Below are 27,576 nucleotides of genomic sequence, written 5' to 3' on the forward strand. Positions count from 1 at the left end.
TTATAAGTCTCCCTATGTTCATCATCAGGGGTTTTTCTTCAAATTACAACCTTATAAAAATGGTATTAGTGAATACGTCCATTGTGGATCCTCTTTAATTAATACACCTCACTCAGAAACCTTCAAAAATAGCTCAGGTTGTTCTTTGGTCTAAGTACAAGTGTCCCCAGGGTTGAAGGTGCTTGTGTTATGAGGTATGTTGTGTATGATATAATTTTAATCATCACACTAGGGCTGTGTAGTACTTACAAACCTACTGTCAGCTTCTTCTTATTCACAGATGGATACTGTTTCTGATGCAACCCCCGAGGGACTTGTGTCTCCTCCTGAGATTGAAACACAATGGAAATTTCTGGCACAACTTCACCTATTGCTAAGTTTGTGGAGAAGAGCAGAAGAGGTTGGTTGAAGCTACAGCAACAACTTTATTACTTGACCAATGCAGATGTCGTCATCCCAGAATTGAACCAGGGATATTTCCCTTGAAATGTGTAAACCATTACACTACAGAGGCTCTCAATGTAATGGTTACACTATTTTTTCACCTGTGAGAAGTTTATGGAGTTTATTGCACTGCATTTCCTGAGACTAGAGTACTTCAGCACCACATTCATACATGCTATCTCTTTTTTAAAAATGAGCCAAGGGAGACATTAGAAATATTTCCTTTTTTGTATTTTATTAAAAAAATACCAACACAACCGAAAAGGAAAAAAAAAAAGATATGTGCATTTAACAAAGAGAAGAAGATATACATACATTCTGAGTTGAATGAGAACATTATGCTTTGTGTACAGTCGTGCTGTATGTGCCTCAATCCCACAATCAAAACAAAACATCACAGTAAAAGAAAAAGAAAAATAAGTTATCTGATTCACGGCTGTATTGAAAAAGCAAAGGAGTAAGGAATAATAAGTTTCTTCAGTGCTGCTGTGTAAACCTTAAAATGCTAATAAGAGTTCTCAGGTGTGGTGACTTGTCCGGGAAACTGAGCAGCGTACGCAAAGGTTTGACTGACATAACTTAAATAACAGCTGCACGACGTAGAGGTTAGCCCACCTCTATTAAAACACCTCACTTAACATGTAGTAAGTACCACATTCACAGCCAGCAGACAACAATCAAAAACCGTAGCTCTCATATTTCCATAAATAAATAAAATAATCTATTACCTATTTACAGTGTTTCTCGATTAAAATTTACAAACGTAAAAAGACGACACCAAGATATATTTACAGAAAATATATACAGAAACAGTTCATAGAGCTGTGTAAGAAATCATCTACAATCACTTTTACCTTAATTATCTTCATAGCAAGAAACAGAAAAAAAAGAAGAAAAAAGGATTTTCAAGCATTTTCTTCATTTTGGTTAACTTCAGAAAACGTAGCAGCTTTGGTGATTTACAGTGTAAACCATATGTAATCCACCACACTCATATCTTATGGATTCAAACAGAAAACATTAGAGATGACGGCAATATAAATGACTGACTGTCAAACTCTGTATGCAGGATAACAGAAGGCTATATATGATGCTGTGAAGACTATCAGTGGAGTGCGATTACTAAGGCATTTACTGTATGTGCATCCATAAACTTCACTAACCTAAAAGAGTGTGACTGGAAGGCTTACGGGAGTGTTAAGACAACATGGTTTAGGCTTTTCAAGTTAAGCTCGTAAATCGGCACCTAAAGGTGTTGTAACAATCTGTATCTTTTTTTTATCTATGTTTTTTAGGCATAAAAAACATAGATAGCATCAAAAGAATCACGGCTCCAGGACTAAGAACATCATCTACTGAAACTATCCAATAGTCCTTCATTTAGTAATAATTTAGTGGTCGGACTGCTTTATGCCCTATTTTCCTAAGTTTCAAAGATTGTTTCCTTTTCTTTCAACCCTTTTGCAGGCTTGGACGGCACAGTGCTGAGGTCAGAGACATAAGCCACACAATGAGGTCAACGGAGAAAGGGAATGATGTTGTTAAGCAGCGGTTCTTGTTTCCAGCACTTCAAATAAAACGAGTTTTTTCTTCATTGGCAGGTCAAGCCATATCTGTGTCATCCATGCTCAGCATTTGCCGCTGGAAAAAAAAGGAGCAACATCGTATGAGCAAAGCTTTCAAACTGATTAATTAATCTTTTTTTTTTTTTAGAAACAATATTTCTAAAATGGTTTTAGGTTAAGATACCTCAGGATACACGTAGCCGTCAGAGCCATTCCTGCAGATGTGTAACTCATCCTCGGTGGTTTTCTGGTACACGGGGTTGTCAAAGTGAATGGTGTTGGTGTTCTTCCTATGCCAGTGTCTCCAGAGGTACATTGCTCCAAATACCAGAAGAGCCAAAATCACTGCAGAAGAGAAGAGTTACAATGCCATTCAATGAAAAAGAGAGCAGATTAAGTATCCTTGAGTAAGTGAGCAAGTTTAAGATATCATGTTTTGTTTCACAGAGAGCTGTGAAGAGCTAAAAAGTAGGACTTACTCAGTGGCAACACAACGTAGAGAGCAACAGGGTGGGAGGGTGGGGCTTCTTCAGGCTGCACGGCTGCTTGTCTGTCACCTGCAAAAGCAGAAAATAAATGTTTTCTTCATACAGTCTCTTAAAAAACGATAACATCTTATTTGACATGAGCCAGAAGACAGTTAGCTTAGCGTCACACCCAGTGGAGTGAGTCTAGGAAGTTAGCCATAAAATTACCCATAAAGATATAACTCAACATCATATCACCCAATAAATAAATATCATTCAATAAAACTACTACTGGTCATTTCAACCAGGCAGTAAGTAAGTAGTTAGCTTTCTGTTGTTGTAACAGTTGTAACAGTGCCAGTATACAGTAAATGTCAAAATAATAAATTCTATTTTGGCAAAAGTTAGAAAAATACATACATACAATATGATACCAAAAGCAGCATCAGTGTTTTTGGCCACAATTTAAAAAAAAATCATAAATAGGATGAGAACAATAATCTGAGTGTCTAAAAATGTAAAGAAAGTTTCTGTACCTTGAGCAGTGACGGCAGGCTTCTCTGTTTTCTGATTAGGCTGCACAGCAGAGGTAGTTGTGGGTTTCTTGGTGGTTGTAGTTGTGGTCGGGTATGGCTGCCTGGGTGTAGCAGGATCTGTGGGCCCTTTTGGTGGGAGCGGAGCAGCAGTTTTGGGAGGCGCAGCTGTGCTTTCTGCAAAATAAAAATAAAGGGTTTAATTTCAGGATTTGATGTCAAATTCTATCTTTTTTAGTAACAAGAGGAGCGGACGTTTACCTGCCACGCATTTCTTCATGTCAGGTCCCAGGACCATGCCATCAGGACAGGCACAGGTGTATCTGGGAGACTGTGGGTCGTTCTGAGGGGCAGGTAGGCACAGGAACTCACAACCTCCATTCGTGCACCAGTTCGAACCTAAAATAAAACAGGGAAGGCATTAGAAAAAAAGATTCTAATTTCACAGATTATTTTTTAATATCTCTAATGTACAAATGTTTCCTTACTGGCTGGCTGCTTCAGGTTGTGGTGCAGTATGATGTCTTCTGGCTGGCCCAGGTCGTTTGCCAGCTCAGTGATGTCGCTTCCTGTCAAGCGGTTGGCACTAAACACAGCAGCGTTGTTCATGTCTGTCCAAAATACTTTCTCCTGTTTTTAGAAAGAAATACAACTTGAGTTAAACCGATTAAGAATTAGTGCGGTGCTCAACAATTGAAGCTCTGGCTTTGTATGTTAAACCATTTCAGATAAAAACCCTCCGTGAACTTTGTTAGACTTGGACTGGCTGGTTTTAGCAATTTAAGAAAACAACTAGTGTTGCCAATAAGTCAGGCAGATTTGTGGTTCCCGTCCTGCAATCATTACCAAAAGGATTCATCCTTAGTGGCAGTTTAATCAAATAACAACAATCCCTTTGACCTTACTGAGTCATAGTTAATCTGGGAATACACTGCCTTCATCACTAACCTCAAAGACTGTCAGGGAGAGTGGGTGGGAGAGTTTTTCCTCATTAATAATGAGACTGTGTCGGGCCCCTCCATTCACATCGATGCTGGAGAGAGAGTGCAGCTTGGAGTCCACCCAGTATAGACGTTGGTTGACCATGTCTGGTAAGAAAATGAAACACACAAATAATAGTTTTGACTACGATATTTTCATTACACAGTAAATAAAAATCACTGCTAAAAATGCATTCAGGAAGCTGTGCTTACCCAGGGTGATGCCATTCGGCCACACAATGTTGTCTTTTACTAAAGTAGTGCGATCTGCACCGTTCAGCCCACTCTTCTCAATCTTAGCTTCTTCACCCCAGTCTGTCCAGTACATCAAACTAAAGAGGACACAGTAAAGAAATCATGAGGCTAAAGACAAAACGCACCAGTTCATGTCAAACTATAATAATACATTTTATTTATAGGCGCCTTTCAGACCCTCAAGGTCACCTTACAAAAACACATGAGCAATAGCAGCAAAAAATATATATTAAATATGGTAAAATAAAATTTAGACATAAACAGTCATAAAAGTATAAAGGCAAATATAAAAACTGGGCAAGGTAAAAATGGACTCAGACAGATCAGGTGTATGCAATTCTAAATAGATGAGTCTTGAGACGTGATTGAAAAGTGGTGAGACAGTGTGTGGTCCGGAGAGCAAGTGGAAGTGCATTCCAAAGTCTCGGGGCAGAACAACTAAAGGCTCTGAGTCTAATGGTAGTCAGGCGAGCAGGTGGAACTGACAGAAGGGAAGCTGAAGAAGAGCGGAGTGTACGGAGGGGTGAGTATGTATGGAGAAGATCGGATAGATATGGAGGAGCAAGGTTATGAAGCGCTTTGAAAGTGAGAAGCAGGATCTTGAAATTGACACCGAGGTAAATTGGAAGCCAATGGAGCTGTTTAAGAACAGGTGTTATATGTTCAGTGGATCTAGTGACATTAATGTAAGGAAACGTACTCGCTGTGATGTCTGTTTAAACACTTACTTGTTTACTGGATCGACTGTGATGGCTCGTGGCTTGTCCAGGTCCGTTGCAATCAGGGTCTTCCTCATACCGCCATCCGTTGTTGCTACAGAAATAGTCTTCAAAACACTGTCAGTCCAGTAGATGTTGCCATGGATCCAGTCCACCGCAATGCCCTCTGGGGCCTCTATCCCACTTTCAACCACCACATTGTGGTGAGAGGAATTGCCAGCCACATCTATCATAGAGCTGTTTGGAGGAAGGCAAGAGTGGAGAGATTAATTTCATCTGCATCATTGAATGAGAGCCACTCCATACTATGCAAAATGAAGCAAGAAACTCATAAAGAAATGTAAAAAAGAAAGGACACAGATAAAGATTCTTACCTGTAGATTTTCTTCAGAGACAGGTCAGACCAGAAGATCATCTTGTTTGGCATATCCATGTCGAGAGCCACTGCGTTCTTCAGCTGTGGGATCACACGCACGTACTCGCTGCGGTCCACTGTCAGCTTCCTCACCTCGTGTTTGATGGTGAAGTACAAGGTGGGCACTGAGCCTGGTGGAGGCAGAGGAGGACAGTTCGGTTAAACTTGCTTGTCTTGTCTGAAGGTTGCGTCACAGGATCAAGCGTTAAGTGGGTTTAAGTGGGCTTTCTTTCTAACATTACCTGATTCAGCCTTGCAAGTTTTGGTCGCAGGGTCAATCATATAGCCCTCTTCACAATCACACTTGTAGCTGCCTGGCAAGTTGATGCAGATCTGAGTGCAAGTGTCTGGCTCAGCACATTCGTCAATGTCTGCAGAATTGAAGAAGTTGGCTCATTTGTTTGTTTCTATTGTGCACATTGTTAAATGACATGTTTACGATCTGTCTGGTTCTTAAGAGGCAGAATTTTAAATGTCTCCGTCCGCTCACCTTCACAGGTTTTGTTGTCCGCCTTCAGCCTGTATCCAGCAGGGCAGGAGCAGTTGTAGCCAATCTTCAGATCGTTGCAGTAGTGAGAGCAGCCGCCATTTCCGGTCAGACACTCATTGTTGTCTGCAGAGACAAACAGGCAAAAAGCTTTCAAATAATATTCACGACAACCAAATCCTTAGCTGACCGGGAATTTACTCATTCAAACCACAAGCTATGTAGGTCAAGTCAGGTATTCTAGTCATATTTCCCTACAGGCTGGCAGCCATGAATGTGTACAAGATGACTTCACTTACCACACTCTTTCGCTGGTTCATCAGACCCGTCCTTGCAGTCGTTCTGCTTGTTGCACACTTTCTCCGTGTCGATGCACTCCCCACTGCGACACTGGAACTTGTTTGGGCCTTCACATACTGTGGAAGAGACCAGGGGAGTATGAATGAGACCGCAATGTAATCATGTGGGACTTTCTTTCTTTTCAAGAAAGAAGCTTTTGATTACAGTTTGTGGGTGAAACTGAATGAAATCTTTTTACCTGTATCACATTCAATCTCATCAGTGAGGTCCCCGCAGTCAGCACGTCCATTACATTGGAGGCTTTTGTTAATGCAGGTGCCGTCCTTACACTGGAACTCATCTGAGCGGCAAGTGGAATGAGCTGGAAGAGAAGGAAGAAGGTAAATGAACGAAAACACAAAAAGAGAGATGGAGAGAGAGAGTAATGGAATAGAGATTAGAATAAGAAGAAACATAATACCGGTACCTCCAGAAAATATTTACTGTCAGTCTCCATTAAAAATGTAATGTGCAGGTTGGCTTTAACAATAAAGAAATTTTTAAAAACTCACTGCAATTAGCCTCGTCCGAACGATCCTGGCAGTCGAACCCTCCGTCACACTTCCAGTTGCCAGGGATACAGTCCCCATTCGCACACTGGAACTCGTGAGGTCTGCACGTCTTCTCTGGCTTCCTTCCTTCACAGTTCTGGGGCCACTCGTCAGACCCATCGGAGCAGTCTCTGTCTCCATCGCAGCGCCATATCGCAGGCACACACATTGAGTTGTTGCATTGGAAGGAGCGAGAGTTACAGGTGGGTTTGGGACAGGACGCCTCATCTGAGCCATCTGAGCAGTCGTTGTCGCTGTCGCAAACAAAGCTCTTGGATATGCACTGGCCATTGGCACAACGAAACTCACGGTCGTCACACTGCTTGGCCGCTGTGGTGAAACATGAGAGGAGGATAGGAGTTAGAAATCGATCAATTATGATATCAATAACAACACTTATTACATATTTATTTATATGTATTAACTAGACTTCAGGATTATAAATACACTACTAGTATTAGCTTTTTTTTTAAAGATTACTTGACTTTAAGTCTGTTCTTCAAATCCCTTTTGAGATATTATTATTATACATTGAACAAAATTCATTCTTGCCAAAAACACTTTCAGTTAGTCGTGTCTTGTTTGTGGATGCTTTAGCATGAACTTTGAGGTGTAGAAAAACTCGGCTCTGGTAGAAAACTTACTGCAGTTTTTCTCATCAGCGCCGTTAGTACAGTCGGCTTTGCCGTCACATTGCCAGTCTTTTGGTATGCACTGGCTCATGGGATCGCCACAGTTGAACTGCGAATCCCGACAGATTTTGACTCCTGAGGAGAGAAACATGAAGCGTGACTCATTTCACGTGACCACAGAGAGACACAGCTTTTTGCTATTATGTCGTAAAGCTTAACAATCATTTACTTGTAGAAGCTGCAGTGACTTTGATAATGTGTTTCTGATTCCCTGTGGTGACAGTTTGATCCAAAACTTTTTTTTAATTTGAATTATAAGTTAGTGAACTTTCTGTTTTTTTAAATATTTTCTAAATATTAAAAAATTATCAGGAAATTGGTCAGTTAAGCATAAAAAAACCTCAAGAATCCCAAGTGTAAGGTGTAGCTGATATGTGATAACATACCGCAGCTAGCGGGCAGCTCATCAGTTCCATCACCACAATCATCAGTTCCATCACAAATCCACCTGCGGGTGATGCACCTCCCATTTCCGCACTTAAACTGATTGGCTTTGCATATGTAGGCTGCATCTGTGAAAGACAAAAATCACAACTGGAGTTCAGTGTGACGTGAGGACAAACTGCCACCCTGGTTTACATTCAATATCACCAGATCTTCTTATCAGCACTCATCAATTAGCTCACAGCTTATTGGCCCTAAAAAATGTTATTACTGTGCTGTTGAATGACTGAAAAATACACACGGAGGGAAAAAATTACAACTGAAGGCCACTGAAGTTCAGACAAACAACGGTGTAAAAAAGAAAACAAATCCAAATGTGCTAACAAAGGAAATTTGTTAATGTGTTACTCAGAGTCAAAGTCAGTGAAGTACGGATAAGTGATGCTGTAAAAAAGGGAGAGAAAAAAACAGGTTTTTCTTATTGCTTCACTCAGGAAATTAACAAATTAAGTTATTGACACTGTGTCTCATGTTAGAACTAATCAAAGTGACTTCAATATAAAGTATTTGGACAAAGAATTATTCCCCCGAAGTCATTCACATGCAAGGCCCAGTTTTTACAAACTTAGTCAAAAGATATAGACAAAAACAGAAAATGTATTCAGTCTCGTTTCTCTCTTCAGCAAAGAGTTGTTTATCTGGGTAAATACCCTGGTTTATGTGGCTTAAACGTGTGCCACATCAGATGTGTACAGATGGACCATGGCAAAGCATCGTTTCATGTAGGAGACAAACGTTTCACTACTGTGTTTAAAAGTTTAAAGCTTTGCAACCTTAAACTGACCATGGTTTCTTTCAGGCTCACAGGTCGCGGCGGTCACCTCAGTGAAATAGCCATTAAAAAAAGCCGGACACTGCCCCAAATATGCGTCATCCTCCATCCCCTCCTGAGTGCCTGTCCCTCCTGTGACCTGGAGGCTTAGCTTATTGTCAGGCTATCCCTTTAAGACAATAGCATGGGAGGAGTTGAACCATCACACCACCAGTTGCTGATTGGTCCCAAAGTGGCATTCCTCATAACAGCATCACCACAGTGACCCGCAGATGGAGGCGGAGGCTCTAAACAGAAGAAATTCTGTCATCCCAGAAGTGTAAATGAGTGATGACGCGTTACAAAAGAAACAGAACAGGTCTGACTGATTACGATAAGTTGGTGCGGATGGTTATAGCACAAAGAGAGGATGCTTTCTCAACACTTGATATGTGGCCAAGGGTTGCCTCCCTGCTTTTCTGGCACTGTGAAAAGTAACACTGAATTGAGAAATGTACTGTATTTCTTGTCTTGCTATTTTAGCAACATTTAGTTGAGTCTCAGTTTCCCTTAAAGGGGGGAAAAAAACGCTCTGCATGTCCACTTCTGACACAAACGTAGGATGAAGCCTGGCAAACAGCCAGCAGAGGTTCCAGGAACAGACTTTCCAAAACATACTAAAGAACTAACGCACATAGAGCACGTTATTCAGTGCTCATTTTACATCTACAGCAAACTTTAAAGAACTCGCACTCATTTCCCCTTTATGAAGCAGCCATTTAAATTGAATCCACTGAAAAAAAAGGAGGAACCAAAGCAGGTTAAAAGCTGCTTCTTCCCGATCTTTAAACTTTCAACCTCGTCCCCATGGGTGGAAAATATAAACTTCCCAAGCCTATGTTTTCATTTTCCACTGCTAATGTTTCCCACAAGTCTCTTTAGTCTCTCATTAAGACTGCTAAGTAAAATGAGGTTTCCATGAACTCTTTACCGTAAGTCTTTCTCAGAGACAAAATTAAAGTTTGCACCTGGCTGATGACAGTGATATACTGGTAAGTTCTCTCTGTTTTGTGTTTGACATTTTTAGACCTCAATGTTCAAAAATTCCCCAACGGTTCGTGGCCTCGTTTGCCACTTTGTTCATAACATGTCATAAAGCAAATTTGTGAACACTGCAGTTTAAATAGAAACTGATCTTTATCACTTTTAGTCAGTTTATAATCTGAAAACTAAGTTCAGAAGTATCACTACTGCATCAAAAACTACCTCTAGTCTATCTAGTCAGCTAGAGCCTTAAAACCTAAGACCACAAACTGCCAGTATGTTTACTAGTTTGAACAGGATGTCAGACAGCTCAGGTAGAGCGTACTTTGTTTCTGCAAGAGAAAGTGCACCCTCCAGTTTCTATTTATACCCACAGTATAAACCTTCAAAGCCACCAGACCTCACACATACAACACTACCATACAAGGCTATTCAGGCACTACCTTAAACACATGCCCGGCCGCTATGGTTCAGTTCAAAATGTAGTAAAGCTGAAGCTTGTCTGACAGCAGAAACTGGCTTTACAGAATCAGTCACAATGCTGAGTGACAACAATCATCCCTTGTGACTACATGAGACTTTGTTCTCTAACAATGCATTGCTGTCTTTCTGTGGTACGTGTCTGCAATATACACACACCAGAAGCCTTCATAAAGAGGTTTTATTTATTCAATCATATACCCAGCAGTTAATTAATAACCAGGATGGATATCCATCACGAGGACCGGCAGCACTCACTTGTGCATTAGGTCTGGATTTATGATGATTAGTCCGGTCATGTAGCTGCACTTTATTGAGTCCAGTGGAGTCATTGCCTGATAAATGAAGACAGTAATGTGCTCGAATGACGTTAGATTGAAACATGCTTTGAACAAGTGCAAGACTTGATAGTGAGGTGGCCATCTGCAGAAGAGCAAAACTTGCAATGCTTTACTTTGTAACCTTCAAATAATTTTAGTATTTTAAGCCTATGAAAAGACTATGTTAATGCGTGAATGATTCCTATACTCTAAAGCTGGAGGTATTTCTAAATGATAAATAGGCAAGACTATAAAGTGTCTCTATTTGTGAGTCACTGCATTGTAAAGGTTTCTTCTCCCATGTAGGAAAACGAAGGCTTTTATTACACACACACACACAGACATGCACAGCTATACATACACTAGCAAATATGATGAATGGAAGCGGAAATCTGAAAAGCTCTTGTTGGAGAGTACAGATTTTAGGGAGGGTTAATGAAGCAGGGGGCAAAATTGTGCTGCAGAACATTGATTCCTCCGAGGGAGTTCACTCATTCAGTGACCATGTTTGAGGACGACAATGGTACGATGTAAGGATCAGCCCGAGACTTAACATGGCACAAAAGCCTGAATGCTAATGATATGAGGGAACAACTAAACACGTTTTAAATACTGAATCTTCATTAAATGAATGTTTCATTCCCTTTTTAATGAATGTTAATGTTTCCTCGTGTTAAATATTCAATTTAAGCCAGTTATGGGATATATCCGCCTTTTTATTATCTGCTTTGTTCAGTTAATTCTCTTTAGTTCATATTTGTATTCAAAGGTTTCTGCGTCTCTTCTGGCTCAGTTTCCCCCATTTTGCGTCACAGTGGAAAACGTAGGCTACATCCTGTCTTCTGTGAGGCCTGGAAACCTCTGAGTGTCCAAACTGTCCATTAACATGTACATTAACTCATTCTTTATGCAGTCAGTAAAAGTACTTCGAAGCTATTTCCTCGGATACTTTTCAACAAATGTGCGCAGCTACAGTAAAAATGCAGACTTTCTTGCATCCAATTTCCTGCATCCCGCTTGAAGGAGGAAGCCTCGCCTTTCAGCCGCACCCTCCACCCCTCCCAGCTCCATTCGTTGACAACGGCCTTTTTGGGCCACGCCCACCCGAAACTCAAAGCCGGCCGGCAAGTCGAGCATGGTTGGATGTTCTGTTTCATTTTACAGCGAAACGAACCAATCAAAACGCCGTGCGTACATTCATTCATATATGCAGAAATCGTAAACCACGTTGTGGAATTATCGTCAAAATTATTGACTTGTATATCTTTATGTACCGATACAAAGAATCAGGTTATTACACCTTTCATTAAAAAAAAAAAAGAAAAAAGAAAAGAAAAAAACACGAGAAAGGAAATGCAGTTACCGTGAAATCTATTTCCTTACCTGTTTGAGGCAAACAATGAATAAGCATCAACAGACACCAGCAAGCGGACAGCCCAGCGAGTCCCTTCCAAATCCCAAACATGTCCCGTTTCTTCTTATATTGTCAGCTACAAAATAGAAGTCAGCTGCGCGCACAGATGTGAAAAAAGAAGGAAGAGTTCGCGGTTGTATCTGTGCGTAAAAAGAATCCGGAGGAGACAGAATCACAGAGGAGAGTCACCCAGTGCTGGTCCGTGAATGTCGAGTGTGAGCAAAATATATTAAGGAGCCCGTGTCACATCTCACCACTTTCTATGAGGCTGGCACGAGGGCGGTGCCAAACCAGTGGTGTGATGTTTGAATTTGGCCTTGAGCATTGCTTGGGGGTGGAGCCTGCTGGTTCCATCACTCCACCATGAAAAAGCATAGCTTCCTCCTGTGTGTGTGTGTGTGTGTGTGTGTGTGTGTGTGTGTGTGTGTGTGTGTGTGTGTGTGTGTGTGTGTGTGTGTGTGTGTTTTAGAACGTATAATATGTCTGAAAGGAAGAGGAAACTCTGACTGCACAATAAAGTATCTATCTGTAACACATTGATAGCACCTTTTACAAAAAAGCCACAAAATATATCACATGCAGTCTCACTACAGCCAGACTGACTGTGATGATAACACTTTGGTAAATGAAAACAACAAAAAGAGCAAGTGTGAGAGTGTGCTACAACATGTGGAGTTAAATAGTAGCAAGAAAGACACAGTGATGAGAGCCACACACATTTAGAGTGTGGTTGTTGTACAACTTTCAGCCCCCTCCACCACCACCCTTTTATTCAACCTAAATTCCATATTAAAAATTAACCAGACAATTCATGAATGATTCTAACACAAAAATGACTGAAAAAGCAAAATAATGATGATAAATAATTCATATTAATGGGCCGAATGCAGCGCAGATATGTACGATACATATCTTTGTACTCCATCAGTTTCGCTGCAGCCTGACCGCTCTCCTGATCATAATGCCTTGAATTGTCGGGATGCTTTAACGCTGACAAACTGCCATACTTTAGCTTACTGTATTAACCAGGTCTATGCAAAGGTTATTTGTGTCAACAGTCACTGTTCGATCTTCAAGCGCAGGCAGATCATTTGCAAAGCAAAATATCGGCTTTATAAGTGAAGCACTTTGTTTGCTGCAGAAAAAGCTGCAATTTACTGGAATCGGTCAGGTACTCTGGGGGCGAGATGCCTTCTTCCCTGGAAAAAACTCTACAGCCAAGAAAAGTGGTCTGTCACATCACCGTCTGCTCATCCCTCCCCATAATGCTGCTTGATGTAACTCCTAAAAATTGAGTGTCTGGTTATACAGAAAAGTGATTCCAAGGTTTTCCTGGCATGTTTTGGGGAAAATCACATTTTTAATAGGTTTGAGATCAGTGCCAATGACGAAGAGAGAGTTTTGCTTCAGAATACATGGACATGATACATATGTAGAAGTCAAATCAGGCAGATAAAGTGTTTTAGTGTTTTTAAAGTGCTGTGTGTGAGTGCTCCCAGAGTAAGAAAGAGGGAGGAGGAGCTGGGCTTGGCTCCTTGTAGGGGCAGGGAATAATCTGTGGGAGGCATTCCTGGAATGTAAAAAAAGCAGCTGGATTACATATTCTGGTTCCCGGCATCCCCACACACACTGCTAACACACACAGAGGTGCAGCTCTTAAACCATGTGTACACTTTAAATAGTGCCTACATCATGGCCGGTACCTTTAGTCAAACATCAACTCTACTTACTTCCGTAGAGGCCTGTGAGTCATTAGAAAGGCTCCTTAATAATGACTTACAAACCCCATTTTGTCCCCTAATACAAACACAGTATCACCACTGCTGTTAACAGGTTGGACCTGTTCCACTCTAGTGTGACACTGGGCCACCTGGACCTCAAACTGCTAAATGGAAGTAAGCCATTATTTTATTTTATTTCAGAACAATGTCAGTGAAAACATTTTTTTTCTAGCATATACATATTATCATTATATACAGTTGTTGTAGATTTGGAACATACAGTGGTACCATGACTGGGGGGAGCATGGGTGCAAATAAACCATATGCTGTTTCTCGTTGCTTGTTGCCATTAACATGATCTTGTTCTTTGACATAAGAGTGGGAATGTTATCCAGCATCACTCAGTCCTAATTAATCAGCAGCTTTCTGAATTATTGCCAACATTCTCCATCTTATCCTGATGACTACTGTGTCTCCAAGTCTCCCTATCTACAGTGTTGGTATTCTGTGTTCACACCCTGATTGCCAATCACTGATTCGTACCCTGAATTGATATTTTGCTTCCCTCCATTAGCAAACATATTAATAGTTGAAGATACCAGAGATGGAATAAATAGTAGACTAGTTCCTATAAATCTTCCCTGCTCTGTGAATTCAGGCAGCCTTGAATTCTTATTGACGCTCTTCTACTAAAGAGAGAACTGGACTCAGTCAGAAACACACCACATCATTAAATGACTTGAGTTGTGAAAATTACGAGTGTCTCAGGGCCAACAAAGCTGATAAGTGTGCACATGCATACGTAATTCGTGTGCACACTCTGATGCCCGAAGGCCAGATATGATGGCAAAGCAGCTAATGTCTAACAGGTTCCAGTTAAAATACAACTAACAAATCAGAAATCGGAAGAGTACAGACACACACGCTCACACACTTACACAACTTTTTCCAAGAGCACGGGTGTGTCTTTATCTCAGTGTTGCGTGAAATTTTTGCAACTCACAGTCTTCCCCTAATTCAGGTCTGTCTCTGAACATTTGTGGTTCTGAAATCATATAACATTGTCAGCCAAATCGTTTTTCTACTTAAAATCAGCACTTCTCTGTGCTGCCTGTGAACACAGTGGAACTTCCTTTAGAGCAATAAATTATTTTATTGCTGACAGAAACGCAGAAGTATAAAAGTTATTGTGAAGCCATTAAAGGGAACTCTTCATGGACTTGGACTTCAAGCTTCTTCTGACAAAAAGCTCTTATTATAATTTAAAATTATACAAGGAAAAGTAAATAAATAAAATTACACACATATGTCCATGTTACCAGATATGTGTGCTGTTTGTGTGACGTGTATGTTCACTGCTTTGTCGTGGCAAAGAAGCCCAAAATTAGTGTGAATTACTTTTCCACTGCTACTGCTGCTGCTGCCCCTCCTCCCTCCGCAGATGTTAACAGCTGCTTTTAAGTTGCTGCAGGGGCAGTCCAAGGGTTTCTAGAAATAAGGAAAACTAGTTTGTCCCCTTCCTCCTCTCATCCTTATGAATCAACAATGTGGACCTTCTGGAGTCTGCGATGTGTACATCTCCTTAGGCATACTGTACATTCAGGAGCAAACATTTTAGGGGAATAGCAGTGCCGTTTGTCATCTGCAAGAAGAGTTTCTGTTTTGATTTGCTGGTATCACCATACTTGGAGTGAGACTGTTACAACATCTACTTTTAGATTCTCTTGGATGCTTTGACCATGGTATTATTAATAAGAGGATTAAAGGTATAAATGAACTGAAGGACTCCTGATTTTGTACTTCTGGGATATTTTTTTTTTAACTCACTGAAGAAAGCTCTTTGGGTGTATGGGCTTAAAATCACAGCCAGATCTAAAGAGCATGAGTGTGAGTTCACTGGGTCAAGCCTAAAATATTTCTTCTATTTGTATGAGACTTCCTCCTAGTGGTGAAATTGGATAATTACACCTTCCCACGTGTTTCATGGAGGGAAGAAATAAATAGTTTCCCCTGAGATGTTTCTTACTTAGAAGACTAAAACTTATAAATACTTCCAAAACTCACTTATTGTGATTTCTTCTTGTTGGCCTCCAGCTGTTAGGAATACAATCTAATGGAGTAACATCATCAGCAACTAACTTTTCAGTTCTGATAAATGTGCCAATAATGCTGAGTAGTTGTTTATACTGAAAATAATTCTTTAAAGTTCTTTGCCCAGCATAATCTAAACTTCACACAGTCTCACACTAAAATAAAAACAAAGCCGTTTAAAAGCTCAAATGAAAAAATGCCTTTAATCTAAAAGTATGCCTAATCTATGTCTCACCATATTATCGGCCCCTTAGTATCAACTGAGTGTCAGTTTAGATCATTTCAAACTGGTTTCCTGAACATGACAATGAGTTCATGTCACAGGGTGGAATGGACAAAGTTTAACTTAGTATTTTTATTTCCTTGCATGTAGTGTTTTGTTTTATTCTTTGATTTTTATTTATTTTTAACATGTAGTGTTTTATTTTGTTGGGTTTTTGCATGTTTTTGTTTTGTTATGTGATTTGTTCCGGGGAGATGCCCTCCTGATCATTAACCTGGCACACCAGAACGAAGAGTCAGACAGGACGACAACGATCCTGTTGGTTTCTGCGCCGTTTTGTCACGGTCTGCAGAGGCAGGCCGTGCGGTGGTGTGTGTAATGGACCCAGGAGCGTACACAAGTGAGTAGACGGGAGTGAGTTTAACAGAAAGCGAGCCTTTAATATGACTGAAGACCAGGAATACAAACACAGCAGGGATAGCGTGGCTAAACTATAACTAAACGGGGAAAACTAATACTGTGACAAACTAAGAGAACTCTGAGACGAAGATGATCACAAAAGACTGATCGTGAAAACATGGGGGTGAGAACACAGACGACGCGACACAGACTACATGAAACACAGAGACTAAATACACAAGAGGGATGATCAGGGGAAGTGGCCACACATGGGAACACAGCTGACACAGATAAACATAACAAGACATGGCAGGAGTAAACAACACTGACGGGAGACTGTCAAAGTAAAACAGGAAGTACACAGAGGTGCAAACAGGAGGAGAGAGAGAGCACGGGCATAGTGGGCTGGGGAAACATGGAATGAAACACAAGGAGGGGAGATGAGGGCTCACAGATACATAGAGGGGCACACAGGGGATAAAAGTCACAAGGGGAAGTCAAATAAGGAACAACATAACAGGACAACTCAGGAAACATGACCTAAATAAGGAACGAAATACAAAAATACAAGAAACTAAGAATACTGGGCCCACATGGCCCAGGACCATGACACGTTTGGACTCTTATGGGACTTGATCTTCATGGCTGAGGCTAGTGCATTTTAGCTGTATTGTTTTAACTGCTTTTAATGTTTTTAACTTCATTTTTCTGCCTGGCCAGAGTATTTTAGTGCTTTATTTTTGTAAATAAATTATAGTTTTAACAACTTGAGTTTATATTTACTACTTCCCTTGGCTGCTCCACTGCTCTTCCCGTCAGAAGCGTTTCCCTTCTGTTTTAAACTTATCACCCGTTAATCCTCTATTACATTAACAGTACTCAAATGGTCTCCACAGCTACCAGATCATCCAATGAGGCACCAGTGGGATGTGGTGACATGGTAGATTTGCAGGATGGATGGGCAGCTGACAAATCTGCATCAACGGTGTGACACTGCCACGGTTTAGGTTAGAAACCCCAAACAGTGATATCCGCATGGAGCAAGATCTCAGAGGAATGCTTCCAGCATCTTGTTGACTTTATGCCATAAAGAATTGAAGCATTTCTGGAAGCAAAAGGGGTCCAAGCATGACATTAATGCCCATGATGAGTGTATGTAAACTACGCTACATGTGTGGTAGAAGAGGTAACTAGCTATGTGTCCATAAATTATAATGATTTTGCAAGCGGTACATCCGTGCATTGAAATTATAATCTGAAAATACTCTATGCAGTATATCCAACACCACACAGCCACAGAGAGGAGCCAGTGTCCAAAATCCAAAGCAGAAAAAGTGCAGAAATAATGAAACTGTTCTGAAGTCCCAAAGTCACCACACATCAGCAGAAGAACAAGTTACAGTACTCATGTATTACAACCTTGTGATTCCTGAATTCTACAATCAGCAGTTGTAAGTGCTCATACTGGAAGTGTAACAGGTAAGCCGCAGCAGCAAGGTTTTTATTCTGTAAAGTAGTGGAGAGTGACTGGGCCTCAGCTCCATCGAACCTCAGACAAATAAGAGCTTCTGAGAAGTCTGGAAACACCCTGCGTACACAGCTGGCTGGCTTTCCAACCTAAACAGTCAGAAACATGTGATGTACACACACCTCAGGAATCACAGCAGGTCCAGAGACTGTTGTCACAAAACATCATCAAAGTGAGGCAGAGGTGAAACATCAGCTCTGTTCATATCCAGAGGATATACGGAAGGTCAGGCAGCAGCTTAAGACTGTGTTAAAACACAGCTCAGTTGGCCTTCAGTGTTTATTTCCTTAAAGGTGTGAAACAATACTGAGTAAAGCACAGACTTCAGGTTATATAAGGAATTATTTACAGTTTGTCCAAGAATTAGAAAATACAGGTAACTGATTTAAAGGAAGCTAATGTTTTAATAGTGAAACTTATGATGGCAATATTTGACCTTAAGACCCATGTTTGACATTTCAAACATTTTCTGTAACTCAGTGAGTGTTACATGGTTATGTTTATTCCAAGATTTGGTCATTTGTCCTCCTGTTGGCATCCATAAGTGGATACGACAAAACAGACAATTGGTGGCAGTATAGTAAAATGTAGTATTAATATTGGTCATCAATACCAATGCATTAACTTTTTATATATAACTTTTTATACAGGTCTTGGTGGCAGGTTCAATCTGATAGCCCTCTTCACAATCACACTTGTAGCTGCCTGGCAGGTTGATGCAGATCTGAATGCAAGTGTCCGGCTCAGTGCATTCATCAATGTCTGCAAACAAACAAATAGAAGAAAGAACTTGGCATCTTTGGATTCTTAAAAAAAGTAGTTTCTAATAAACTTTCTTAAATCACGTTTATGACCCATGGCCTGCTTGTTAGGGTGCAGAAATGTGTCTGTTAGCTCACCTTCACAGGTTTTGTTGTCTGCTTTTAACCTGTATCCAGCAGGGCATGAGCAGTTGTATCCAATCTTTAGATCGTTGCAGTGGTGAGAGCATCCGCCATTTCCGGTCAAACACTTGTTGTTGTCTGCAGAGACAAAGAAATATTTTAAATAATATTCATGAACAAAAGATGATTAGCCAACTGAAAACTCACATGCAGAAGCTTTGCTAATGTGTTTCTGAACATAACAATCAATGATCAGTAATATTCAGATAGGTGACACATAAAAAACACTTATTTAATCTAACACCGCATCTTTAGTAAGTCTGCTCTTTAGCAATGAATATGGCCCCCACTTCTTGTATGGTGCCTGACAACATCGGGACATGCTATTAACGACTGATGTCATCGGGTATCTCCTCACAGATCTGGACCAGGGCATCACTCAGCTCCTGGTCAGTCAGAGGTGCAGTATGGCTGTGTTGGATGAACTGAATCATAATATCTCCAGAGCTGTTCTTTAGGATTAGGCTGCACAGCAGAGGTAGTTGTGTGTTTGTTGGTGGTTGTAGTTGTGGTGGTCGGGTCTGGCTGCCTGGGTGCAGCAGGATTTGTGGGACCTTGTGGTGGGAGTGGAGCAGCAGTTTTATCTTTAAGGGGAGGTGCAGCTGGCTGAATTTCAAGATTTGATTTTAATTCCATCTTTTTTAGTAACAAGAGGTGCAGATGTTTACCTGCCACGCATTTCTTCATGTCAGGTCTCAGGACCATGCCATCAGGACAGGCACAGGTGTATCTGGGAGACTGTGGGTCGTTCTGAGGGGCAGGTAGGCACAGGAACTCACAACCTCCATTCGTGCACCAGTTTGCACCTAAAATAAAACAGGGAAGGCATAAGAAAAAAATATTCTATTTTCACAGATTCTTTTTAATATCTCGAATGTACAAATGTTTCCTTACTGGCTGGCTGCTTGAGGTTGTGGTGCAGTACGATGTCTTTTAGCTGGCCCAGGTCCTTTGCCAGCTCAGTGATGTCGCTTCCTGTCAAGCGGTTGGCACTAAACACAGCAGCTTTCCTCATATCTGTCCAAAATACTTTCTCCTGTTTTAGAAAGAAATACAACTTGAGTTAAACTGATTAACTATAGACAATCATTCTTTACAATACAATTATTATAGTTCTACAACTGTTTATACACTCTAAAAAGTAATTCATCAGGCCTTTTACCACCACTTGATTAAATCCATGGCTGCAACATAAAAATTCTAATTTATTGATTAAGATAGACCTTCTAAGTTGCAAACTTTATTTTTTTGGGTTGTGTTGAATTAATAATGTTGGTAATTACATTAAATTAATTTTATATGTAATTTGAAATTAAATCCCAATGTTAGTGGGTTCAAAATAAAATTCAAGTTGTAATTACTTAAAGAAATTTAATACATAACTTATTTTTTTCCACTGTAACTTCTGATTTCAAATTCCCTCCCCTACTGACTTAACTAGCCCGGGCAAATTCACACATGTTGCGTTGCATGGTGCAAGCTTTTGTAAAAAACATTTCAAGGTAAGTAACATTTCATTTACAAATAACAGTTCTACCAAAGCAAAGCATTTGTGCTAGTCACCTGTAGTGGATTTGTGTATGATGTGATGCTCATACAGATAAGGAAATACTTTGCACTACCACATGTAGCTAATGCTAGCCATTCTAAACTTTAGCACAGCAGAGGATAAGACTTATAAAGTTTCATTTGACAAAAGTCTTCAGCTAGAGAGTGCAACTGTGGCTAGGAAAAGCATGATTAAAGTTTTGCTACACAGTGCAATCTAATTTCGATCATAGGCTGATTTTGTTTTTCTTTTTACCAAAATTAGAAGCCTTTAAACTGTGAATAGTTCTTTCAGAGGGATAACCTAGAGGCTTCTTTTTTCCATCTGGCTCACCTATTTTATATCTTTATAAAACTTGCATGACCCATACGTAATATTACATTGATTTTGGTTAGTATTGTGATACAGCTTAAAGTAAGTATTGTTCTTGATCTTAAGAGCTGTAGCTATCTTTGTTTTGTTTTTTTTGTTTTTTGTTTTTTTTTAATCAGACTGTGTGAAATATTGTTAATGTCATTCCAATAGCATTATTCTGGCATGGGCTATGTGAATCTACTTAACATTAAGACTTTATGTAAGCAGTTAGTATAGTGTGATAATCTAGGGTCATTAGTGCTTTGTTAAGTTGGGACACATTTTTTACAAAATGGGCTGGGAGTGAACAATGTGCAAATTCGAAACCTCTGCAAAAACAGGGTTGCTAAAGCATTAGAGATTACACCACGGTTATGGTGGGGAAGTCTCCCTTGTCTTCACCAAGATTGTTTTTGTTCCCTCAAAACTTGGGGTAGCCTTAGATCACATCTATCCTCTTTAAATAATGTATTAGAGCATTCATTAATGCAGTATAGCTAATAGTCTGCAAGGTTTAATTCTTCTCTTTCTGTGGTCTACAGATAAAGGAGGAGTTCAAGAGAATAACCACTGTAAGCCTTGAATAGCTACACTTGACCATTGCACCCCAAAACTGATGGATGTCATTTTATCAAGGGGAGGAGCTAAGGGAGTGAGAATCAGGCAGATCAAGGACATGCTTCTTGAGGTAGGACAACTATTTAGACTTTGGGTAGCTTTGAAATGCACTTTGTTGGCAGTCACCCATGTATTTTATACTCATACTTTATTTTTTCTTAAATAGCACAATACAATTGAAACACGCAGAGAAGTAGCCATCTGCTGCCTTATCACTTTCCTTGGAGAGAAGGAAGAGGACCTTTTCATGGAGTTCGGTTTAAGTAATTCAGCATTGTGTGTGTGTGTGTGTGTGTGTGTGTGTGTGTGTGTGTGTGTGTGTGTGTGTGTGTGTGTGTGTGTGTGTGTGTGTGTGTGTGTGTGTGTGTGTTCCATTGATCATCTGAATTCATTAAGTTTCAGTAAGTATAAAAGTCTAATCTATAATTCACTAACCTATTAATTCCTTAACTTAAGGTTGGCCTTAAGTTAACACCGAAGAACTTAAGGCCAACCTTGAAAGGCAGGTGATGAAAACTGCCATCATCAGTGACCGGTACACCCCTGGATCTAACCATAAGACTGCAACCATTGTGGTGGAGGAAACAAAAATCATGGAGGGCCAGAATTTCCCAAGGCGCTGTGTTTTGCTCATGGGCATAATATATGCTCTCAATCTGAGCTAATGCAAGGATCTGAAATATACTTTTGAAGTTGTTCAGAAGCTGTTCCTTGACCTTGATGGAACCATCATTATGTTAAAGATGTTGACTCTGTTTCAAAAATTGTTAACTGTTTTGAATCCTGTATGTGTAACATTGATCTTAAAGGTGTTTGCTGCATTGTGTCATAGAAAGATGCAAGATCTTGTAAAGTTTGGTAGGCATTGAAAGTTAACATTTACTGAACACTTGCATGGAAGTATTACTGTAACAAAATGTTTTCTAAGTTTTTTTAACCAATTGAACACATTTGTTTCTGTGGTGTTAAATACATAAAGGCATATACTATAACTTGGCTGAGATGGTATAAATCTAAATTTCTGGTTTATTTTCACTTTTTAAATACAAAGTGTTGAAATGCCTACAGTTAAAAAATAAAGTTTTTTGATAAAAAAAAATGTTGAATGAATTCCTTTCTTAAAAGCTATTACAATAAAAAATAAGAGAAAACTAAAATGATGTTAATAATGATGAAAATCAGCAACTTAATATTTTAAATAATGAACTTTAAAAAATTGTTTTTGTAATTGCTGTAATTAATTACATAACACTTAAAAATCATTTTAAATAATGTGGAAAAAGTAATTGGAGGAAGATAATTTTTATGAGTAAACAACTTAAAAATATGTTTTTAAGCTACCAAATATTACATAAATGGTAATTAAAATCACCTTTGATTATGGAGGAAAAGTTAATTCCCCTAACTCAATATAGTTTGTTGGTTCAATCTAATTTCAACATAAGTTATCGTAACTCAAAAAGAGTAATGGAAACTGTTGCGTTAATTTTTTTTGTTGAGCTTAAACAATAGTTTTTAGAGTGTAACTTGCATAGTTCATATTTCATATTTCTGTATAGTTTTCATATTTATATCCTGTACATAGCTTGTACACTCACTACAGCCTCTACATACTTATAGTTATAGCATATTCATAACCAGTGTTGATCAAGTTACTTGAAAAAAGTAATCAGTAACTAATTACTGATTACTTCCCCAAAAAAGTAATCCCGTTACTTTACTGACTACTTATTTTCAAAAGTAATTAATTACTTAGTTACTTAGTTACTCTTTAAAAACACGATTTACAACCTGAAGAGGTGATAAAGCGATAGATCTTTCAGCCCAATTCTACTTTTACTGCATAATCCATCATACAAAATGTAATCAAATGGAAAAGTCTCTTTTTAAAACTTGTTTTATTAGTTTTAATCTTTAAACTTTATGCATCAAGCAAAAATTGAATTATATGTGTGGCACACCCAAAATGCATGGCCACTTTTGTGTTAATCATTTAATTTAATTTATTTAATTTGTTTATCAGTTATTTTCTGTGGCTATTAATATCCAAAATGACTTTGACAACATGACCAACCTAACCAGTGCATTATTTTGTCACATAAACTGTATAGAAGGTACAAAGAAATGGAGCAACACCCCAGGCGGAACTATTATTCCAAGACAGGTGCAACCCGGTTGCTTTAGGGGGATGGACTTCCGCCCACGAGTCAGATGCAATCTGAGAGGCAAACCGAGTGCACTGTCTTCATTGCTCCTGAACTTTACCTGTGTTTGCAGGTTGGTACCTGGTAAAGAAATACTACCACTGTTTGTACATAACAATGTTTTATCTCCATGTTAACTTGTGAAGAAGTAGAACAGTACCTGTAACACTTATGGGCACTGCCGCGCGGTCGACTCGCATCAGTGTGAGACAGCGGCGTCAGGCTGCGCAGGCCGCTAGCAGAAACGGCGCGGTAATGTTTTGTATTGTGGGTCGTTAGCGCCCAGAGCATTGTCTTGTAGGAAGGTCATTCATATCGATTTATTTTCTTTTCATTATGAAGGTTGGTACTCCCGCACACTTTACTATTTTATATAAAGCTTATGATACAAAGATGTTTTATTGTTAAGTGTCATTGAGGTTTGAAAAGTATATAGCTGTTTAATATGTGAGTGTTAATGACATGTGAAGTAGAAAGAAGTTGTCCATGTTATGCAAAAGTGAATTTCATCCTCAGTGTGCTGTAAATGTGTGTCTAATTCTGCTCAATTTCAGTATTCAGAATCTGTACAGTCGTATATTGCTGTAAATTCATTGTAGATTACAGTGGCTTCCAACTGCTTAAGTAAGAGCAGGTGTGTACTTTTGTTTTGCTTAGACTGAGCGATCGCATGAAGTACATGTAAAATAGTGGAACGTGTAGAGTGTGAATTCATTTATTTTTCTACTTGTGACTTTGGGGAAATGGACAGATATGGACACTGGGACTGAAAAAGTCATGCACACGTGGATATTGTTAATGCTGTTCATGTTTATTGAAACTTGAATAAGAGATGCAATCTGAGAGGCAAACCGAGTGCACTGTCTTCATTGCTCCTGAACTTTACCTGTGTTTGCAGGGATTTCTTCTTTGTTATTGTGGCACCATTCCTGGGGCCCGTAACATATGCAACATTCTCTGACTTGAATAAATTAGTTTAACATTTAAACCTATTTTCTGCACATTCCAGCACATAAAATAAAATATTTTTTGTGTTTACACTCAGTCTTTCAAATAGATGCAAGTAAAACACAGCAGAAAATAAATAAAGTCAAAGACTCAGCGGTCCTGTTGCTCTATTTTCACCTGTAAAGCAGGAGTGGCATAGGCGGAGGTTTACCCTGGTGCAGGTGTGCCGCGGTCAGTTGAAGAATCCGCGAGTTTCTCTGTGAGTCGTTGCGCACTCGGTGCTTGCTTGGAAGTTTAGGGTTTTTTTTCGCTGTAAAAAGAAGTTTTCTTCCCACGCACAACGGAAGCTAATGTTTTTGTCACTTTTTATGGAATCAAACTCAAAGTAAGGTCAGTACTTCCATGCTTTAAACGCTGCACACTCATACTCTCTCCCACAATCGATATATGATCCACTGTTGATCTGCACACAGCTGTTGTCACTAACAGCGCACTCGCTTACGTCACTGTCGTGAGACATTCTCGCAAAAAAATCACGGTTTTAGTAACGCAGTAACGCAGCGTTCCTACGGGAAAGTAATGGTAATCTAATTACCGTTTTTGCAATAGTAATCCCTTACTTTACTCGTTACTTGAAAAAAGTAATCGGATTACAGTAACGCGTTACAAGTAACGCGTTACAGCCCATCTCTGTTCATAACATACCTTCATACTGTGTACATTGTAACATACCTATAATAGACCCATTTTTGTAACATATCTATATATCTTATTGCTAATATATATTTTGTAATATATCTATTGCTAAAGCACTTTATGGATGGATGCAAATGCAATTTTATTGCGTTTGACAAAACTGAATTCAATTCTATTGTATTCTATTAACAATTAGTGCGGTGCTCAACAATTGAAGCTCTGGCTTTATATGTTAAACCATTTCAGATAAAAACCCTCCATGAACTTCGTTAGACTTGGACTGGCTGGTTTTAACCGTTTAAGAAAGCAACTAGTATTGTTAATAAATCAGGTAGATTTTTGGGTCCTGTCCTTTTCCTAACAATAACAACAATCCCTTTGACCTTCACTGAGTCATAGTTAATCTGGGAATACACTGCCTTCATCACTAACCTCAAAGACTGTCAGGGAGAGTGGGTGGAAGAGTTTTTCCTCATTAATAATGAGACTGTGTCGGGCCCCTCCATTCACATCGATGCTGGAGAGAGAGTGCAGCTTGGCGTCCACCCAGTATAGACGTTGGTTGACCATGTCTGGTAAGAAAATGAAACACACAAATAATAGTTTTGACTACGATATTTTCATTACACAGTAAATAAAAATCACTGCTAAAAATGCATTCAGGAAGCTGTGCTTACCCAGGGTGATGCCATTCGGCCACACAATGTTGTCTTTTACTAAAGTAGTGCGATCTGCACCGTTCAGCCCACTCTTCTCAATCTTAGCTTCTTCACCCCAGTCTGTCCAGTACATCAAACTAAAGAGGACACAGTAAAGAAATCATGAGGCTAAAGACAAAACGCACCAGTTCATGTCAAACTGACACTAATCTAAGGAAACGTACTCGCTGTGATGTCTGTTTAAACACTTACTTGTTTACTGGATCGACTGTGATGGCTCGTGGCTTGTCCAGGTCCGTTGCGATCAGGGTCTTCCTCATACCGCCATCCGTTGTTGCTACAGAAATAGTCTTCAAAACTCTGTCAGTCCAGTAGATGTTGCCATGGATCCAGTCCACCGCAATGCCCTCTGGGGCCTCTATCCCACTTTCAACCACCACATTGTGGTGAGAGGAATTGCCAGCCACATCTATCATAGAGCTGTTTGGAGGAAGGCAAGAGTGGAGAGATTAATTTCATCTTCATCATGGTTCTTGAATGAGAGCCACTCCATACTATGCAAAATGAAGCAAGAAACTCATAAAGAAATGTAAAAAAGAAAGGACACAGATAAAGATTCTTACCTGTAGATTTTCTTCAGAGACAGGTCAGACCAGAAGATCATCTTGTTTGGCATATCCATGTCGAGAGCCACTGCGTTCTTCAGCTGTGGGATCACACGCACGTACTCGCTGCGGTCCACTGTCAGCTTCCTCACCTCGTGTTTGATGGTGAAGTACAAGGTGGGCACTGAGCCTGGTGGAGGCAGAGGAGGACAGTTCGGTTAAACTTGCTTGTCTTGTCTGAAGGTTGCGTCACAGGATCAAGCGTTAAGTGGGTTTAAGTGGGCTTTCTTTCTAACATTACCTGATTCAGCCTTGCAAGTTTTGGTCGCAGGGTCAATCATATAGCCCTCTTCACAATCACACTTGTAGCTGCCTGGCAAGTTGATGCAGATCTGAGTGCAAGTGTCTGGCTCAGCACATTCGTCAATGTCTGCAGAATTGAAGAAGTTGGCTCATTTGTTTGTTTCTATTGTGCACATTGTTAAATGACATGTTTACGATCTGTCTGGTTCTTAAGAGGCAGAATTTTAAATGTCTCCGTCCGCTCACCTTCACAGGTTTTGTTGTCCGCCTTCAGCCTGTATCCAGCAGGGCAGGAGCAGTTGTAGCCAATCTTCAGATCGTTGCAGTAGTGAGAGCAGCCGCCATTTCCGGTCAGACACTCATTGTTGTCTGCAGAGACAAACAGGCAAAAAGCTTTCAAATAATATTCACGACAACCAAATCCTTAGCTGACCGGGAATTTACTCATTCAAACCACAAGCTATGTAGGTCAAGTCAGGTATTCTAGTCATATTTCCCTACAGGCTGGCAGCCATGAATGTGTACAAGATGACTTCACTTACCACACTCTTTCGCTGGTTCATCAGACCCGTCCTTGCAGTCGTTCTGCTTGTTGCACACTTTCTCCGTGTCGATGCACTCCCCACTGTGACACTGGAACTTGTTTGGGCCTTCACATACTGTGGAAGAGACCAGGGGAGTATGAATGAGACCGCAATGTAATCATGTGGGACTTTCTTTCTTTTCAAGAAAGAAGCTTTTGATTACAGTTTGTGGGTGAAACTGAATGAAATCTTTTTACCTGTATCACATTCAATCTCATCAGTGAGGTCCCTGCAGTCAGCACGTCCATTA

General features: G+C 39.9%; 1 protein-coding gene across 1 annotated transcript; it reads right to left on the reverse strand.

Annotated features, from left to right (window-relative positions):
- Positions 1–1,946: 1,946 nt before the first annotated feature.
- On the reverse strand, positions 1,947–27,105 carry ldlrb (low density lipoprotein receptor b). Its single transcript, XM_080881073.1, has 28 exons — positions 26,989–27,105; positions 26,741–26,869; positions 26,458–26,629; positions 26,087–26,314; positions 25,853–25,971; positions 25,608–25,747; positions 19,701–19,842; positions 19,475–19,612; positions 18,762–18,884; positions 18,494–18,624; positions 11,870–11,960; positions 7,834–7,959; positions 7,400–7,522; positions 6,717–7,085; positions 6,404–6,526; positions 6,165–6,281; positions 5,869–5,991; positions 5,621–5,749; positions 5,338–5,509; positions 4,973–5,200; positions 4,203–4,321; positions 3,958–4,097; positions 3,498–3,639; positions 3,271–3,408; positions 3,013–3,186; positions 2,489–2,566; positions 2,194–2,354; positions 1,947–2,085 (listed from the first exon to the last, which is right to left on the reverse strand). The coding sequence occupies exons 2-28, from the start codon at positions 26,778–26,780 to the stop codon at positions 2,047–2,049; spliced, it is 3,825 nt and encodes a 1,274-aa protein (XP_080737199.1). The 5' UTR covers positions 26,781–26,869; positions 26,989–27,105; the 3' UTR covers positions 1,947–2,046.
- Positions 27,106–27,576: the final 471 nt, after the last annotated feature.

The sequence above is a fragment of the Rhamphochromis sp. 'chilingali' genome, assembly GCF_963969265.1.
Source record: "Rhamphochromis sp. 'chilingali' genome assembly, chromosome: 4".
In the NCBI taxonomy this organism is placed as follows: domain Eukaryota; kingdom Metazoa; phylum Chordata; class Actinopteri; order Cichliformes; family Cichlidae; genus Rhamphochromis; species Rhamphochromis sp. 'chilingali'.

Excerpts from the sequence above, each read along its gene's own strand:
- ldlrb (XM_080881073.1), bottom strand. The coding sequence starts at position 26,780 with ATGATTGACCCTGCGACCAAAACTTGCAAGGCTGAATCAG. Across the intron at positions 26,315-26,457 it reads TCTCTGAAGAAAATCTACAG|CTCTATGATAGATGTGGCTG; the intron begins GTAAGAATCTTT and ends TCCTCCAAACAG. Across the intron at positions 4,098-4,202 it reads GCCGAATGGCATCACCCTGG|ACATGGTCAACCAACGTCTA; the intron begins GTAAGCACAGCT and ends TTTTCTTACCAG.